We start from the raw sequence: 18,080 nt of genomic DNA, 5'->3' as shown, positions 1-18,080 counted from the left end.
CACACTCGGGATCGAGTTTCCCCACCGTAAAAGTTGCCGGAGCTCCCAACCAACACTCCGAATCTCTGGGGAAGAGAAGGGAAGTAGAATCTGTCTCCCGGAGTTGAGGCATGGGCTTGCCATCTATCCCAGCCTGGAGGGTCAGCTCTGCAATCTTAGTAGTGCAGGGGGTAGGGATGGCGTCACCTACGGAGAACATCGTAAAACTCCCCTTAAAGGGAGTGAGTTTCGTGTTCTCGCACTCCCATTCGGTGAGAGCGCGCATTAGGGTGGATTGAGCTTGGTCCCTGGGAAAGATGACTGTTTCTTTAGGGACCTTATCAGACCTAATCCAGGCTTCTCCCGTTAACCTGGCAAAGCCTGGATAGGGAGGCACTAGGTCGGCTGGAAAGAACTCCAGTTCTTCCAGACGACGAGTGCCCAAACCCTCAATGGTCAGTGTGCCATTATGCAGGGGAGCATGCAAGGCCACCCGCCACGGGTTTCCCTTATCAAAGGGGGGCAGTTTGGAGGCATCCGGGACAACATGTGATTGTTGTGCTGCTCCGGATTGGATGAATCCGGAGAGCAAGCTTTCCTGGGCCTGCACCTTTTGTGCCAATGACAGCACTGACTCTCCAGAGGTCTGCAAGCTTGTGACAAGCTGAGTCAAAAGATCCTGTAGCCTAGCTTCTACCTTGGAGTCGATTCTCTGCATCAGCAGTTCGACAAAGGCCTCAGAGTCAAAGCTAGGCTGTGGGGGCTTAGCCTTTGAATCTCTGGACCTCAACCCCTTAGAAGAGGGAGTAGCCTTACTTGAGGACATCACCTGTTTGGGAGCCAGTGACGACCTAGAGGGAGCTGGCGGATTAGACCTTTGAGGTCTAGAGGACTTTGGTAAGTCCTTCTTTTTCAGAGATTTCACCTTGGGCATAACAGACTGAGATCTGTCCCCAAGGTTAGCTGACTTCGGAAATCCCTGGAAGGAAGAGGAAGAAGAAGAAGGTGAACTAAATAAGGTTCTATCTAAACTAACCTCACCTGCCTCACTTACCACCCTACCTTCTACCTGTTGGCCATCTACGCTCATGGGCTCCAGGTGGATGTTGATAGCCGCCACCTCTTCCGCCACCCCTCCACACAGGTTGTCGTCTTGGGAGGGTTGTGTCTCTTGCCTGATCTTCTCGATGAGTGGGGTGGCCAACTCCCTCGGTAATGCGGCGGAGATCCGGGCACCTGGATAGAGGAGATTACAGATCTCCTCCGAGAGCACGTAGGGGTTGCCAGACGCAACGTTCCTCCCAAATCCGCCGACCCAGGTCTTCAGGGTCGACAGCGAAGAGGCACGGATTGCTGGGTTAGACTGGAAGAGAAGGTAGGACTTACTGAAAATATTCTCCCAATTTTTGTATATATCCATATGAGCCATCAATATCAAAAAGGGGACTAAAGGTTAGCAGTCTCCTATCACTTACCGACTCATCGGACACCAGCTCGTAAAGAGCGTAACAAATTTCACAGCCGTCCGGGTGCCAAACGGTCAGGTCCCCAACATGCACTGCACAGCTGGAGTGCGAGCGGCACACCTCGTGTCCGCACGGTTGCTGGAGAACGGCCGAGCACCCTGGCTCCTGACAACGTACCATCTGTAAGTGGAATGATGGTACATGAGTATCATTAAGGCAAGACCCGCCGGACTAAGTCCGGCGGCCACAGTTTACCTTAACATAGATTATGGGTGATGATACATGTGAATCAACAAGGCAAAACCTGCTGGAACTGAGTCCAGCAGCAAAAATCTAAAAACATAGCTTATACTACCGAATGGTTAACTATTATATATATATGTAACAAACAGGTACTCTATGATACTCCGCCGTGATTAGTCACTGAAATCTCATTGTGTCTCATAATATGGGAACGGCGTAATAGGGGCGGAGTAGGGGGGTCGCATATAGCCCCTTCTCAAACGCCCAGGGCGGAAATCATATAATGGAAACCGCCAAACAACCGTGACCCATATCCACCGGAGTGGTTAACTGGACAAAAAACAACGAAAGATCAGACTAGCCTGGCGGAGAAGTGAATTCTAACATATCGTAACTGTTATTTTGCATCCACGGGACAATGTTCGACGCTCCAGCTACTAACTACTAAAAGCAATCAAAAGCGAGCTAACGAAACACCGCCCGTAGGGGAAAGGTAGTTGAGTGACGGAAACCCGGCGAATAGCGACCGGTCAGGTGGGTAGCACCCTCTGGACGCCGACTATAACCTCCTTACGGGGGTGCCAAACGCAAGCGAACGGCTTTCCTCTTACGAGGATATCGCTCAGGCAACGTCGCCAAATTCTAATCGTTAAGGTAAAAAAGCGGGGACTAGGCTACATACACGAAAATACGGAGTTAACTGATCCTAGCCTACCCTCCAAAAACCAAAGCTTCTTGGCCTGGTCAGGAAGGCCAGGACTAATGCCACTGGTGTGGGGAGGGAAGGACCTACGTCCTAACTCAGCCACACTCCCCAAAATCGAGATAGCTTGGTCAGGTGGCAAAATATGAGGTGAGGAGCCCTCTCACTAATCTAACCTTACCTTCCAAAAACCTAACGGCCTGGCCAGGTGGGCTAAATGTGAATGAGGAACTCGCTCACTAGCCTAACCTCACCTTCCAAAACCTAACGGCCTGGTCAGGTGGGCTAAGTGTGAACGGGGGAACTCCCTCACTAGCCTAACTTTCCTCCCCCAAAACCGTAAGACGGCCTGGTCGGGAGAGCTAGGTAGCCTGAACATCGTGTAAGAGCACTGTCATACCTAGCCTCGGAAGGTTAGGCTAGTTAACTACTTTATATTAGAAATAAAACTACCTAGTATGAACAACCAAAATAAGAGTCAACCATTCGTGATGTGGGTTAGCCTAAGGATTAAACATATATAAATACATATATAAATGCATAATTAACTCGGCGGCAGACAAGGTCCAGGAAACATGGGTTATATTGGTAACGTTAGGTACCAAAATGGCCTCCCCTGATGCCGATTCACATGCATAAATTAATCCAGGAATGGATATGTCATCCATCCCTGTACATATCAGCTATCATCATGATCAAATAATTTACACCATCGAGAAGGTACCAGCTCGCTGGTGGAGGAAGGAGACCGATAAAAAGACTCAAATTCTATTATCAGAAAAGGGTGAGCCTAGTTCTGTCGTGATACCCGGTTCCTCATCTCCTACCAGCGACATGGTAAATTCTCCAATTAAACTCCAAACTGAATGGAGTACGGATGAAAACTAGGAGAATTCGTTCTTTTAATAGAAAAGTTGAGATTGAAGGTCAAAAACGGGAAAGAGGCACACATATAGCCCACGCTATATGCGAAACAGAACTGTTTATACTGGTAAACAATATTTACGCACAATTCACACTTACGATGCCTCTTGCGTTAAACAAATCAATCAGAAATAGTATTCAACTTAGATGGTGGAAAATCTCGTGGAGGACATGATGAGCTGCCAAAAACGGAACACAATCACAAAACAAAATGTTTACGTGTTCTCGTAGCTTGTGCTAAAATTGGAATGAAAATGGCGGCGTGATGGGACACCTAGTGGGTGAGCGGGAGGCAATCCTTAGTAGGTAGAACGGCACACCCAAATTTGGGTCTTTGAGAATAGAGAGATCTATAGGATGAAGATCTGTGATAGTGGTGTCCACTCACCCCTAGTGCATACCGACACCATTATGGTGCTCGATCCGGGGTAGTAACCCTGGCATTGTGGATAGCTTTTTCTCTGGTATATTTAGCAATAGTTATACCTAGAAATGTGTGCTATTGGAACCATTTCACTGGGTGACACAGGTCGAGCCCAGAAATTAGATCAATTCAAAATTATCTACTGTACAGTTAAAGACATACAGAGAAACGGTGCTGTAATACGTAGGTTGGCTAACTTCGAACGAGAGAGAGAGAGAGAGAGAGATAACAGTTGTCCTTACTTGAAAGAGTGATATTTTTTATGAACTATTTGGACACACACACACAGAGAGTGTAGAGAGAGAGAGAGAGAGAGAGAGAGAGAGAGAGAGAGAGAGAGATCTACAAGAGAGAGAGAGATTTGACCACTGATTTAGCAACACTCCCTTCTTGTCTTGTTAAATGACATATCTGACAGCTTTTGCCTTTGACCTTCTTACAAAAGAGAGGGAAGAATTTGTTTGTTCAAAATAATATGAATTTTGTAATTACAGTTTTCTTATTATTATTATTATTTGAAAATTAGTACTTATTATTAGGTAAAAAGTTTATTTATCATACAAATAAACATACCTGTATACACAAAAACCATAAAAATTCATTTCACTAAAAGAGAGAGAGAGAGAAGAGATTTAGAGAGAGAGAGAGAGAGAGAGAGAGAGAGAGAGAGAGAGAAATTTGACCACTGATTAGCAACACTCCCCTTCTTGTCTTGTTAAATGACATATCTGACAGCTTTTGCCTTTGACCTTCTTACATAAGAGAGGGAAGAATTTGTTTGTTCAAAATAATATGAATTTTGTAATTACAGTTTTATTATTATTATTATTATTATTATTATTATTATTATTATTATATTATCATTATTATTATTATTATTATTTGAAAATTAGTACTTATTATTAGGTAAAAAGTTTACTTATCATACAAATAAACATACCTGTATACATGTACCATAAAAATTAATCTCACTAAAAGAGAGAGAGAGAGAGAGAGAGAGAGAGAGAGAGAGCTGAGAGAGAGAGAGAGAGAGAAGATTGTTGATTTTGAGATGAGAGAGAAATTATTACTTTTATTTAATATTTGTTATTTAACACACATGAAAGCTTGAAGATTTATAAATTACACAAAAAATTAAACAAACACTTTTGCAGGGTTTCTCAGTGTTTGCAAATAAAAAAAACGGTTCTGTTGAAAAACAGTACAACAATTAGTTAGGTTCCAATGAAAAATTCGTGTGTCTGTGAATTCGTGCAACTCGAATTGCTCAAGTTCGGGGTATTACTGTATACGTTCCAAAGAGAAATTGGCGAATAGGTGAGTCCGCGAATAGTGAGACCATGAATACGGGGGGTTTACTGCAATACAAGCCACACTGAGTTTAAATTCTGATTTCTAATAATGGTTGGCTGTATCTTGTTAAGAGGAAAAGAAAAATCAAGTTTGGAAGTGGAAGGACTTGGATAAGATGAAAATTCTGGTAGAAAGCACACTACAGAAACTGAGGAGAACTAATGCACCTAAATCTGGTGTAAAGTCATTCTTAATAGCTGTGATGATTATTATTAATGATGAAATGGGTAAAGATGCCTTGCCTCCATGGGCAGATGCAAAAAGATACGGTAGCATCAGAGACACTTCTTTTTTTAATACCACTTACCATTTTCTTCAGCAATCTTTTGAAGAGTGGCTAAAGCTTTCTCAGAGTCTCCAGAAGTAGCATCAAACCTAGCACTTTCTGGTAGCCACTGATAATCAGAAAAAGATATCAGGTGATGATCTTTGATTTTTGAGGTAATATCCGTATACCTAATTATTCTCTCAACAAGCTAGTTCTCAGTTGGCATTCATAAACTTTATCTAAGAATTCTATCTCAATTTTAAAATTCACACACTAACATTATTCATTATCTGAAACACCAAAATTACTTGCATGTCTCATGATACATTTTATCCAATTTTAGTCAGTTTCTACTGTAACAGTAAATAATGACAGCCAAAAATAAATCATTACCATTTAAGCATACTGTATACTTGTTTTTAACTGCATTAATATATCAAAACACTCTCAAAGTTTACTTGAAAAACTTTATATGAAGGTCCATACCTGTGACACTAAAACAAAAAATATCAGTGGGAGCGTTGAAAGCCCAAGAAGTCCAGTCCAACCCATTGTTGGCATGACCCACAATGCAAGAATAACCTCAGCACATGCTCCAACGGCCCAAAAACACTGAAAAGTGGTAACAAACATGAATAAAAGTGGCATTACAAACCAAAAAAATATTTTCAAGAAAATGATTACCTAAATAATGAGACCTTTTAATACTATGTCATTTATCCTATAATGCTAATAATTTTACAATACTTCACTTAACTTAAAATTTAATATGATTTACATGTCTAGCTTCACTGACTGTAATACCTAACAAAGTGACATTACAAAAACTAATTTCATTCACTGACTGTAATACCTAACAAAGTGACATTACAAAAACTAATTTCACAAACTTACAAAATACTTTTATTTTCTTCAAAATGACAAACTTGCAAAAACACAATGCAATGGAAAGAAACAAGCCCATATCACCATAATGAAATGCAAACTCACATCTAGCAACACGACACATTTCCCACGCTGCTGGGCGGGCAAAAACTCTGCATACAAAGTAACACTGTAGCCAAGATAGCAAAAACAAAAATAGTTAACACTTCGTGCAAGGCAAAAAACCAAGTTTTACCCACGTTCAAAGTCACTGCCTGCTTATGTAATGAGCTCTAGTTTCCCAAGAAGTGATGAGGGGTTATCAAACATGATTAAAATACAAATAATTTTGTTTACATGTTACAAACTATTACTTTGAAAATGGCTTTATTCCAGGGTTACTGAGTCCAACCAAGTCCTGAATTAAATGACCTCTAACAGTGATAGATAGGCCTATCACTGTTAGCGGTTCCCCATTCACTACACAACTTTTCATTTGAATCCCCCAGAGCAATATTGCAGTCAATCCGCATGAGAGAAAGCAAGCATTATACACTGTTCATAGGAACAAAGCTAAGGTGACAATTTGGAATTCTAGACCTGACTTGCTTAAACTGGTAAACAAGATATTTTTAGAGCAATAGTTTGTCCATCATATGCAGGTCAATGTGAGAAAGTGTAGATACCTGTGTGAGATTAACTTTCACACATAAAGTAAAATTTCAGCTAAATAACTTTTACAGATGTTAACTAGCTCAATACTTTAGGCCCTTTTTTGGACAAAAAATCTCTTGTTACATAAACTACATGACTGATGAACAAAATAAATAGTAAATATTTGTGAACTGTACATAAAAATAACAGAATATAAGCACAAAATAAAAAGAATGTAATCTTACATAAAAAAATCAACTGAAGCTCGCAACCACATACTTTTACAGTGGACTTAAATATAAGCACAAAATGAAAAGAATGTAATCTTACATAAAAAAATCAACTGAAGCTCGCAACCACATACTTTTACAGTGGACTTAAATATAAGCACAAAATGAAAAGAATGTAATCTTACATAAAAAAATCAACTGAAGCTCGCAACCACATACTTTTACAGTGGACTTTCAGCATGTGCAGATTTATCAAGAGGTCTTTTCAAAAGCCTTACGGTGACTGGTTTTGACAAACAGAACAATATTAAACAATAACAATAACAAAAGGCAAAATTTTTAAAGGGTAAGACCTGAGCCTTAACAAATGATTTTTAAGCACACAAGTGCAATGTAATATGCTTGTATAAAACATTACAGGTTAACCACTTGAAAATCACATATGATTTACATTTCACAAAGGGAGTTGGATACAGCTATATATAATCTTACAGTATGTACTTTCTGCACATGCTTCAAGTTTCCTGGTTTGGGGTATTCTGTAAGGCATTTCTAATTTCTTAATGTCAATATGATAATTTGCAATAAAAAGGCAAAATGTGCAACAGCTAGTATACATAATAATCTAAGTATACACTTACGATTGAGGTATACAACCAATGGCAAATCCTACAAGGCCTCTGAGTAATACTATCCAGTTATATGTTGGAGCAAATGCAGATAATATTCCCCAATAAGCCAACATTACTGCTGCTAATCTCAAAGACCTTTTCCTACCATATTTATCCGAGAGATTTCCCCAAAATGCAGAACTCAGCATCATGCCTGTAAAATAATAAGTGAATTAAATCACAAATATAATTCATATACATAATGATGTCTATATTCAGGTATAATATGAATAAATCTAGGACTGTAAATGAATTAATAATTTTTTCTCAAGAGACCAATAATTTTTTTGCTGCTGAATTAAAAGGTCACAGCATGGCAAATGAAATGTGATTACAAACTAAACAAACTTTCCAAAAATTACGGCAAATGTTAGACTAAATTTAGGATGGTAGAAATCAAATTTATTCTCCAGAGCTGTTAAGTCTAAAGTGGCCAAGATGCAAAAAATGGCAAAAAGGAATATATGAGGTAGTACTTAAAAGGAAAAATTCATTTCCATGATGTAGGCGACATGACTTGCTCTTTAAGCATTGATGTTCAACTCAATTACTGTAAAAATTTCTCAACATAAAATTGCTAACCCTACTTTTCCCCATTTAAGGGACTCAAACATTTTCAAAGCTACTTTTCAATTGCTTTTTTTTTTTAATGGCATTTCCGAATATTTATGAATCACATAACTTACTGCACACTGTGATTACCAATTTTGGTAAAATATGCATGCTTCATGGGTGCTAAGTTATCTGTCAGCATTTCACATGTATTTTGAAATATTCACCAGCATTCAGTATATATACAGAAATTTTTTTCATCAACAGATTGTGATACAAGAAGAAGCAATACACAAATGCAAATCAAAATTGCATGAAATGTAATTTTGAGCCTAGGTTATATCTAAATGTTTATACAGTATGACATACCATTCTTCAAGAACAATGCCATGGAAGAGTCAAAAACAAAAAAAATTTTTTGGGGTAATACTCTAAGGCTCAAAGGAACGGAACTGAAATCCAGGTCTTTAAATGAAGCTATCAGTAAGTATTACATGTTGACAGTTATCCCTGTCTTATACTCCATCTATAAATATGAAAGATACTCTCACTTATACAATGAACATGAAAATGTTATTAGGACACTCACAAAATATTAACTTATTGGTGCTCCATCAATTTTACTTTGTCTGATAATCAATTACTGATGACACTTGTTTTTAACTTTTATAAACTTACCAATAAAAACTGCAGTAGTGAGGAATGCCTGCTTCCATTCTGAGAGATGCCAGTCACAGTGTAATGCTGGTCCCAATATGGCAAGAATCATCATCTCCATAGAATCTGCCATCCAGCATAATCCCGTAATCAAGGACAACTTTATCTGAAATACGAAAAACAAAACATGACAAAGTTTTTACTCTATTAAAAAAAAGTTGGAAAATGTGGGAGAGACATGGAATAATGCTAAAAATTCCACTCCCTTATCAAATAGCCCGCTTAGAGACAAGTAAATACTGTGTCTAATTAAAGTAATTTTCAACTTACCACTTACCATTATATACAGGCAGTCCTCACTGACTGGTGGCATCAGTTAACCAGATTTTCAGCGCTAGCAAGTAGTTTATAGGCATCAGTAAGCGGTTTATCGGCATCAGTGAGCGGTTTATCAGTGCTGAAAACCAGTTATTGGTGCCAATAACCGGTTAATAGCGCTTTTAAGCTGTTTATCAGCGCTATTATCACCAATTTTCGGTTAGCAGTGCTTGGCTGGGAATGGGAACCCCTGCCGTTAACTGAGAACTGCCTGTAACTGCACTGAACTTAATGCCTACTTATCAGAATGAAAATAATAAATCATCATTCCTCCTATGGCAATTCTACCCAAAAGAAGAATAAACTTTATTGTGATTGTAAAGAGGATGATAAGGCTCCTAAAGAGTTACTTTCTCTATGGATCACAACCATATCCAATACCCCTCACTATCAATAGTAAATTTATCTAAGCACCCTCAAAGAGATTACATTTTCAGTCCTGGTACAGTCAGGTAAAAGATTCCTTTTACCCCCTGCGTTCACTAGACATGCTAAATGGCAGCGCTGGTTTTGTTTGTGTAGTAGAAACTATTGAAATATAAATGAAGTCTCTTTTCTCAAAGGCAAGCCTTATTGGTGGAGATGTTTCCTTACCAGTTAATATATATTCACTTGATTATTTCAAAAGAAATGAAGTAACGTGATAAAGAAAAAGGTTTACAAACAAACTACAACATGATTCATGATTTTATACATGATTTTTTAAGATTGTATACGACGTATCAGAGGGAAATTACATAACGTAAAATCATCATACATTTGCGTTTGGCTCTTGAGACTGACATAGGAAATGGAGGAGGAGGGATGTGGGGAGGGGGAGGGTTTGCAGGAAGAGGAGGAGTTGTTTGTAAGGTAGAGATGATGAACTATCAAAGCATGTATAGCTTCGTTAACGATTTTTCTCCTAACTCCTAAAACTTTCAAAGCTAGTGCTGGTTTCCCATTAGGACGATAAATAATGTAGCTACAACGACTGAAAATAAATATCGATGGAAATTCTACAAAATCATATCGTTCTATTAAATTTTATAATATAAGAGCAGTTTTCTTATTCAATTTCTTTCAGTTTCTTAACTCACTTATCAAATACCATAACCATGACCAGTCCCGTTCGAATGTTTCTTACCACAATTAGCTACATTAGAGTTCAAATATTTACATAAAACTTCAAATGAATGACTGGACGTAAGGGTGCCTCTGATTGGCTGGTTACAATCATGGGTATTAATTAATTTACCAACACAGGCAATGAGACTCATCATCTGTTTTGTGTAATCCAAATATTTTCCTTTGAATATCATCTATTCTAAGTTGAAAATTCTGTCAAATTTGTGCAATTCAATCTAACAGCGGAGGAAAAGTAGTTCTATCTTGACCAGCCAATCGTTCTGTATATTGTTATTAGAAAAGAATAAAAATTTTGTTTTTGTGGGAATATGGATGAATATTGAATTCCCAACACATACACAGGAGTTTGGAGATGCTACAAATGCATGGACAGAGATATTTGAATTAATAAAAATTTCATTAAATGTATTGGCGGCCCTGATAGGAATTCTATTTTCAGACATATCTTGTAGCAGTTGTCGGAAAACATTTTTTTAGCTCATTTGTGGTCAAGAATATAGGATGTCTACCCAAGAAGGGCCAAGAGAGGTCAGCTAAGAACGAAGTTTCCTTTCCACTGAACGCTGTTGAGATCACTCGGACAACTTTTAATGTGGAGTTATTTTTACTATTAACATAATCTTATTATGCCACAGTTTTAATCATAATTTATCAGCCACTGACTGTTGCTAAACGCTCTTTTACTTTCAAATTATACTTAGTTAACATTCTTTATAGCATGGTTACTGGGTTATAGAATGTATATCTTTTTTGTTTACCATATACAAAAATTCTAAAGTAGCTTATAATAAAATAAGCTTTGCCTATTTTCATTGTTTCACACAAATTTCGTATGTCTTTAGTTCTTGGCTAAGACAAAATAAGTATCCTTTTAAATATGAAAAAATCATAAACACACACATTATATATATATATTTATATATATATATACAGTATATATATATATATATATATATATATATATATATATATATATATATATATATATATATATATATATATATATATATATATATATATATATATATACATACACACACACACATATGATATATAATATATATATATATATATATATATATATATATATATATATATATATATATATATATATATATATATATATATATAAAGTATTGCCACCAAATGCTGAATATAAAGCTGGAAAATACAACTGCATTTTGGCACTGCCTGACAAGGAAGGGCAAAAGGAATATTGGACCCTCCCTTAATCCGTTAATCGAACTCTGTATATCCCTTCAACTTTCTCTTCTCGAACATGTGACACTGCATGCACAGCTCTTTGTTTACAGACAGGAGGTTGTGAAGAGACTAAGTCTGGCCAGAGGCAGAATAGAGCTGGCGATGCAGATTAAGAGAAAGGATATCTGGCATGATGACCTGGATCGTGAGTCATGAATGATGCATGCGCATAGGGAAACGACACCAACCCCATCTACCTGTGGATGACCTCCTAATCCCTGACCGAAGTCATATAAGGGCCTCATTGAAGGAACAAGAGACAGAGATATAGCCGGACGTGAGCAAAACACATCTCCCCCTTCCATTCCCACCTCCTTCAGAGAGCCATGCCCTACCACGTGGTCCTATCTTGTAGGGACCCTTAGTATTCTTACCAGTGAAGCCAATAACCATCCTCAGCTGCCACTACCCTTGCCGAAGCCACCTCTTCTACAGGGTAAAGTGATCTGTTGCAAAGGTTCTTCCAGTTAGTCACACTGTTTCAATTCTCCGTACCAAACTTCCTACTGTATTTCCATTCCAGTTAGTCACACTGTTTCAATTCTCCGTACCAAACTTCCTACTGTATTTCCATTTCTAAGTGCTAGTATTTCCATATCAACCTTGCCTTCTTAGGACAGTGTTACGTAAATGCCCATGTTTAAATAATTACATAAAATTGTATGTTCAAGGTTTCTTTGGTACCCTTTGTGCTCGCCTTGTCCTATGCATACTTTACTGTGTCCTTGCTGGCTTTTAATTTGTGAATCTCTCTGTTTACAGAGGGTTTGATAGCCATGGAAATCTCTCTTGAATGTGCCTTGTATCAGCTTCATCACACTGATGGACATACCTTCAAGTGTTCCCAGTAATAATTAACCTCTCAGGCCTTGCCTGCCTAATTAGTTCATTTCACCTTCTGATAGTTCATTTACTGTAAATACACATAATCTTAAAACTTACCCTCACATGTTTACTTACAAATACTTTGAGAGTAGAGCCCTCAGCTCAATTAAATTCCCCCCCTTTTTCCTTGTTTTATATGATTTCCTGAATCAACAGCAGTCAGACTTTATACAAAATTTGAGGTAAGTAACAAAATCATTCATTTACAGTCTATAACTGGCTCATGATAAGCATTTCCCCAGGTTAAATTGCAAAAATACATATACATATATATATACATATACAGGTTGACCATCACTAATCTGGCATCATTGGGACTTGGAGGGTGCCGGATTAGCCATTTTGCCGGATTAGCCATTTATTAGGCTAGAATACATGAAACCCAGTAGCTAAGCACCTCATCTTAGAATTAAAAAGGGATTTTGACAAAGGAAAAATCTATTTCTGAGGAAGGCCCCGTGTCACCCGGTGAAATTCCATACTAACACGAATTTCTAGGTATAAATTGCTAGATATACCAGAGAAAAAGAGCTTTCAGGAATGCTGGGGTTACTACTCCCAGATCGAGCGTCTTCCCTAAGGAAGACGTCGGTATAACCAAGGGTGAGTGAAAGGATCACAACCACAGAGCTACACTCGATAGACATCCCCATGTCAAAACCCCTCGAAGAGAGCGGTGAGCCGTTACAGCCCCCACGCACAGGCGTCCGCCAAGCCAGCGACACCAGCGCCACCTACTTCATTCCAGACTAGCACCACCCCCAGGCTTGGCATGTGCAAGTAGTGGGGGAGTGGAAGCCACTTCTGGGAGGGTCACCGGGTGACACGGGGCCTTCCTCAGAAATAGATTTTTCCTTTGTCAAAATCCCTTTTCTGAGTCCAGCCCCGTGTCAGCTGGTGAAATAGTGATAGAGAATCATGCCAAGACTGCAAACTACAAGGAAACAAAAGGTGATCTGAAAAAAAACACAAGCTATGGAAATGGATTTAATGAGGATATCTCTCACATGAAAAAAATGAATATTAACATGAAAATACAGTAATACGACCTTAAAAGTAGAATACAAAGTCAATAGACCAAACAATATGGCAGGCAAAATACATTCAAAAATACTTAAGATTATAAGGAGTAAATATGAACTTATAACTAAACATAAGAGAGACATCTACAACACGATAAAATTTATGGGGTACATGGAGCAAAATAAAAACAGCCCAGTACCCCTAAGACAATCCAAAGTTACAGCATGTCAAAATACAGTCCCCAAAAGATAATAAAAAGACAATAATAATATCAATATGAGGAGCAAGGCAGTGAGGCATGATCATCCAGAAGGGCAGGCAGAGAAGTAAATGAGGCAGGCGGGCGGGGGGGAGGGGGAAGGATAAAGGATAATGGATAATTAAGGTGGGGGAATGACACTCCCCACAGCCACTGTAGAAAATTTCAGGGCTTCGAGTGATTTTAAACAATGGCGTTTAAACACTAGAGGTGATTTCCAACCCGTATATTTGGTAAGTTCTGAAAAATCCATATTATGAAAATAATTAGTGGAAGTAGCTACTGCACGAATATCATGAACCTTAGGGACTGAATCCGGGTTAGCTTGTTTAATGAAATACAGAATTTGTTGCCTTATTGCATTTAACGAAAGAGTTCCACCTTTCTCCCTGATAAAAAGAGGACCCGACTTACACTGAGGAGTTCTTAAAAGGTAAGACTTTAAGGTATAGACTGGGCATAAGGACTGGTCCTGTGGAAGGGGCACCACCTTCCAAGGAGACCACCTGTCTTGAGGGTCCTCATTTTTAGCTAAAAATCTATGATCAGGAGAAAGGAGGGCTTCTCCGGACGGGAGGAAACTAACAAAATCATCACCTCTAGAGAGAGCCGACAGCTCTGAAATTCTGGCACCTGAAGCCAAGCTAATCAGAAATAAAGTTTTCCTTAACAGATCCAAATAAGTGCATTGAGAGTTGTCAATCTCAGATGCTAACTTAAACACACCATTGAGGAACCACGTAACAGAATGTGGGCGTGATACGGTCTCAGACGAGCGCATGCTCTAGGAATAGATGAAAAGTAAGAATCTGTAAGGTCAATTTTAAAACCATATAAGAATACCTTCTTCAGGGCTGACTTAGCTGTGGTAATAGTGGCGGGGCAAGGCCTTTTTCAAACAATGATCTAAAGAAGGTAACTGATAGGTTAGTAGTCATGGTTTGGGCTTCAGATGTCTTCAAAAAAGAGGCCAATTTCTTGACTGCTGAGTCATATTGTCTGAGAGTAGAATCTCTCTTGTCTGATTCTAAAAACAGAGTGTTAACGGGGTCAATGTTTGCTCCCCTTTTGAGCTGCGAACTTTATAAAGTCCATAAAACTAGGGCATTCTGAATTCTTGAGGAAGCTGACACAGTCTTGGTTTGTACTGTTTGGGTCAGTTTGGGATTGGGAATCTGAAGACTCCAAACTTGAGTTCCTGAAGAAGAGGGAACCAATTGCTCTTCGGCCAGTGCAGGGGCTACCAGGGTAGTTGACCTTTGAATGACCTGAGTTTGTGCAGTACTTTCAACAGCAAATTTATTGGGGAAACAGATAAATCTTCTCCCAATTGTTCCAGTCTATGGTCATTGCGTCCGTGGCATACGCCTGAGGATCCAGGTTGGGGGCCACATAACAGGAAGCTTGAAGTTGCTCTCCGTCGCGAACAGATCCACTTGGAGACCCGGAACCCGGCGGCAAATCCAATTGAAAGACTCTCCGTCCAGAGACCACTCCGTCTCCAACGGAGTGGTCCTGGACAGGGAATCCGCCACCACATTCCGCACCCCCGCTAGGTGGGTGGCTGACAGATGCCAGCTGTGCTTGTTCGCCAGGGAGAAAATAGCTACCATAACCTGGTTTATGCGACCTGATTTGGAGCCGCCCCTGTTGATGCAATGAACTACCACGGCGCTGTCCAACACCAGTCTGATATGAATCCGGCTGGGGGCGGATTTTCTTTAAGGTTAGAAATACCGCCATAGCTTCCAAGGTGTTTATATGGAACCGTTGAAACATTGTAGACCACGTTCCTTGTACTTTTGTTTTGGTGAATACCCTCCCCAGCCGCTTAATGAGGCGTCCGTGTGAACTACCAGCGCCAGAGGGGGAAACTGAAGCGGAACTGTCTTGGACAGGCCGCTGACTGTGGACCAAGGCCGCAGTCTCGCCTTTAAAATCCGGGGATGGAGGAGACCTTGTCTCTGAGCCTGACATTGGCTCGACTCCGCCACACTCTGTTTATGTCTTTTAGTTTTGCTTTTAAGAGCAGGTCTGTCACTGAGGCAAATTGAAGGGAACCGAGGATTCTTTCTTGGGCCCGGCGGGATGCTGCTTTGTCTTTCAGGAATTTCCTGGTAAGGGAGGCTATCTCCTTCCGCTTGGGAGGCGGGAGGGATAACGTGTACGAGGACAGATCCCACTGGAGACCCAGCCACTGAAACCGGGACTCCGGAGTCGGGCGGGACTTCTCTCTGTTCAGTTGAAAACCTAACGACTCCAGGAAGTTGATGACCGTGGCCGTGGCCTTCAGGCATTCTAGAACTGTTGGTGCCCAAATTATCCAATCGTCTAGGTACGCTGCTAGGGATATCCCTCAGGACCGGAGTTGCTGAACTACCGTGTCCGCCAGTTTTGTAAATATCCTGGGTGCAATATTTAGACCGAAAGGCATGACCCTGAAGGAGTAGGCTTGATTCCCGAGTCTGAAACCCAGGAACGGAGAGAAGCTCCGCGCAACCGGGACGTGATAGTAAGCGTCTGAAAGATTGATAGAGGTGGTGACGGCTCCACGCGGAAGTAGAGTCCGTACCTGTGCTACCGTAAGCATGCGAAATTTGTCGCATTTTATGTAATGATTTAGACGCGACAGATCCAGAATCACTCTTTGCTGATCGGAGTCTTTCTTGGGAACAGTGAACAACCTGCCTTGAAATTTGAGGTGCCTTACTTTCTTTATTGCTCGCTTGTTGAGCAGTTCCGCCACATACCGGTAGTCCTGTAGGACTCTTGAGGGTGGCTGGTAAAACCTGATCAGAGGAGGGGGGTCCTTGGTCCAGCTCCAACCTAGACCTTTGGACACAATGCTGTGTGCCCAAGGGCTGAAGGACCACTGGTCTCTGAACCAGTAAAGGCGACCACCTACCTGACTGTTCTCAGTGGGAGGAAGAGGGTTTGTTTCCTCTACCACGTCCAGGTTTACCTCTTGGGGCGGTGTTGGACATGCCTCTGTAAGGGGTCCGACCTCTTCCCCCTTGCACTCCTATTAAGGCCGTGAAAGAACCCACGGCCTTCATAGGTGGGATTGTACGCTGGTGAGGCAACGTGCAAGGGTGCAGCAAGGGAATGGGCTGGTTGGACCAGCACGTATTGTTGGGGATGAGCTTTAGAGGTGGAGGGCTGGCCACTGCTGAGACCGGGACAGCTTGAACTACCGTCTGATGATGAGGCCTCTTGTGTCTCCTGAACCGTTTACCAACTCTTAGTCTGGGGGCCGCCAGATTCTGGGGTCTTACGCTTATAAGCTGAGATACCCCAGCGAGGCGAAGACTCTGGTTGGCTCTAGTAGCCTCCCTCAGCACACTGGCTACCTCTTCTTCTGGGAAGAGGTTAGGGCCCCAGATAGAGCTCTTCATGAGCTTGTTAGGCTCATGACGTATGGTGGCTTCAGCAAAGATGAATTTCCTGCATTCTAGCTTAGCCATCATGAAGTCAAAAAGGTCTGTCTGAAACCCTGCTAACAGGGGTTTAGCCAGAACCTGAAAGAAGGGCTCATTTGCACAGGAGCGGCAGTCGCTTCTGTGAGGCAGACGGAGTTCAAGGACCGGGCTAGCCTAGTCCGGGCCTCAAATTCTGTCTTCAGCAAGGCTTCCGGGAGCTTAGGAAGCTGTTCGCTGAACTGGGTAGATGCACAGTAAGTGTCCAGCTTTCCCACAGTAAAGGTGGACGGGGCGTCACTCCAGAACTCCTCACCCCCTGGGAATACCAGGGATGTGGAGTCTGTCTCCCTTAATTGAGGCAAGGGGTTGCCGTCAAAGCATGCTCGAGCCGTAGCCAGAGCCACTTTGTTTAGGCATGGAGTCGGCAACTTATCACCCAGGGCGAACATGGTGTAGTTGCCCTTGAAAGGTGTAAGCTTTGTGTTGTCTGCCTGCCACTCCGTAAGAGTGCGCAGGAGAGCCGACTGAGCTTGGTCCCTAGGGAAGATCACTGTCTCTCTAGGGACCTTGTCTGAGCATACCCAGGCTTCCTCCGTCAGCCTAACGAAGCCTGGGTAAGGGGGCAGGAGATCGGGAGGAAAGAACTCAAGTTCCTCTAACCGTCTCGTGCCAAGACCTTCAACAGTCAATGTACCCTCGTGCTGAATGGCACGAAGGGCAAAACGCCAAGGGTTCCC

At 41.0% G+C, this 18,080-nt stretch overlaps 1 protein-coding gene across 2 annotated transcripts in view; it reads right to left on the bottom strand.

The window, feature by feature from the left end:
- Positions 1–18,080, bottom strand: part of LOC136847094 (synaptic vesicle 2-related protein) — a 136,190-nt gene that overhangs the window by 41,125 nt on the left and 76,985 nt on the right. For both annotated transcript variants that reach the window (XM_067118397.1, XM_067118396.1), the window contains 5 exons: positions 9,010–9,154; positions 7,750–7,933; positions 6,351–6,414; positions 5,847–5,972; positions 5,400–5,487 (listed from right to left, as the gene is read on the bottom strand). In XM_067118397.1, coding sequence (XP_066974498.1) covers positions 5,400–5,487; positions 5,847–5,972; positions 6,351–6,414; positions 7,750–7,933; positions 9,010–9,154 — 607 coding nt within the window. The remainder of the gene's footprint in view (positions 1–5,399; positions 5,488–5,846; positions 5,973–6,350; positions 6,415–7,749; positions 7,934–9,009; positions 9,155–18,080) is intronic.

The sequence above is a fragment of the Macrobrachium rosenbergii genome, chromosome 16 (assembly GCF_040412425.1).
Source record: "Macrobrachium rosenbergii isolate ZJJX-2024 chromosome 16, ASM4041242v1, whole genome shotgun sequence".
Lineage (NCBI taxonomy): Eukaryota > Metazoa > Arthropoda > Malacostraca > Decapoda > Palaemonidae > Macrobrachium > Macrobrachium rosenbergii.
This window is presented reverse-complemented; position numbering and strand designations above follow the sequence as displayed.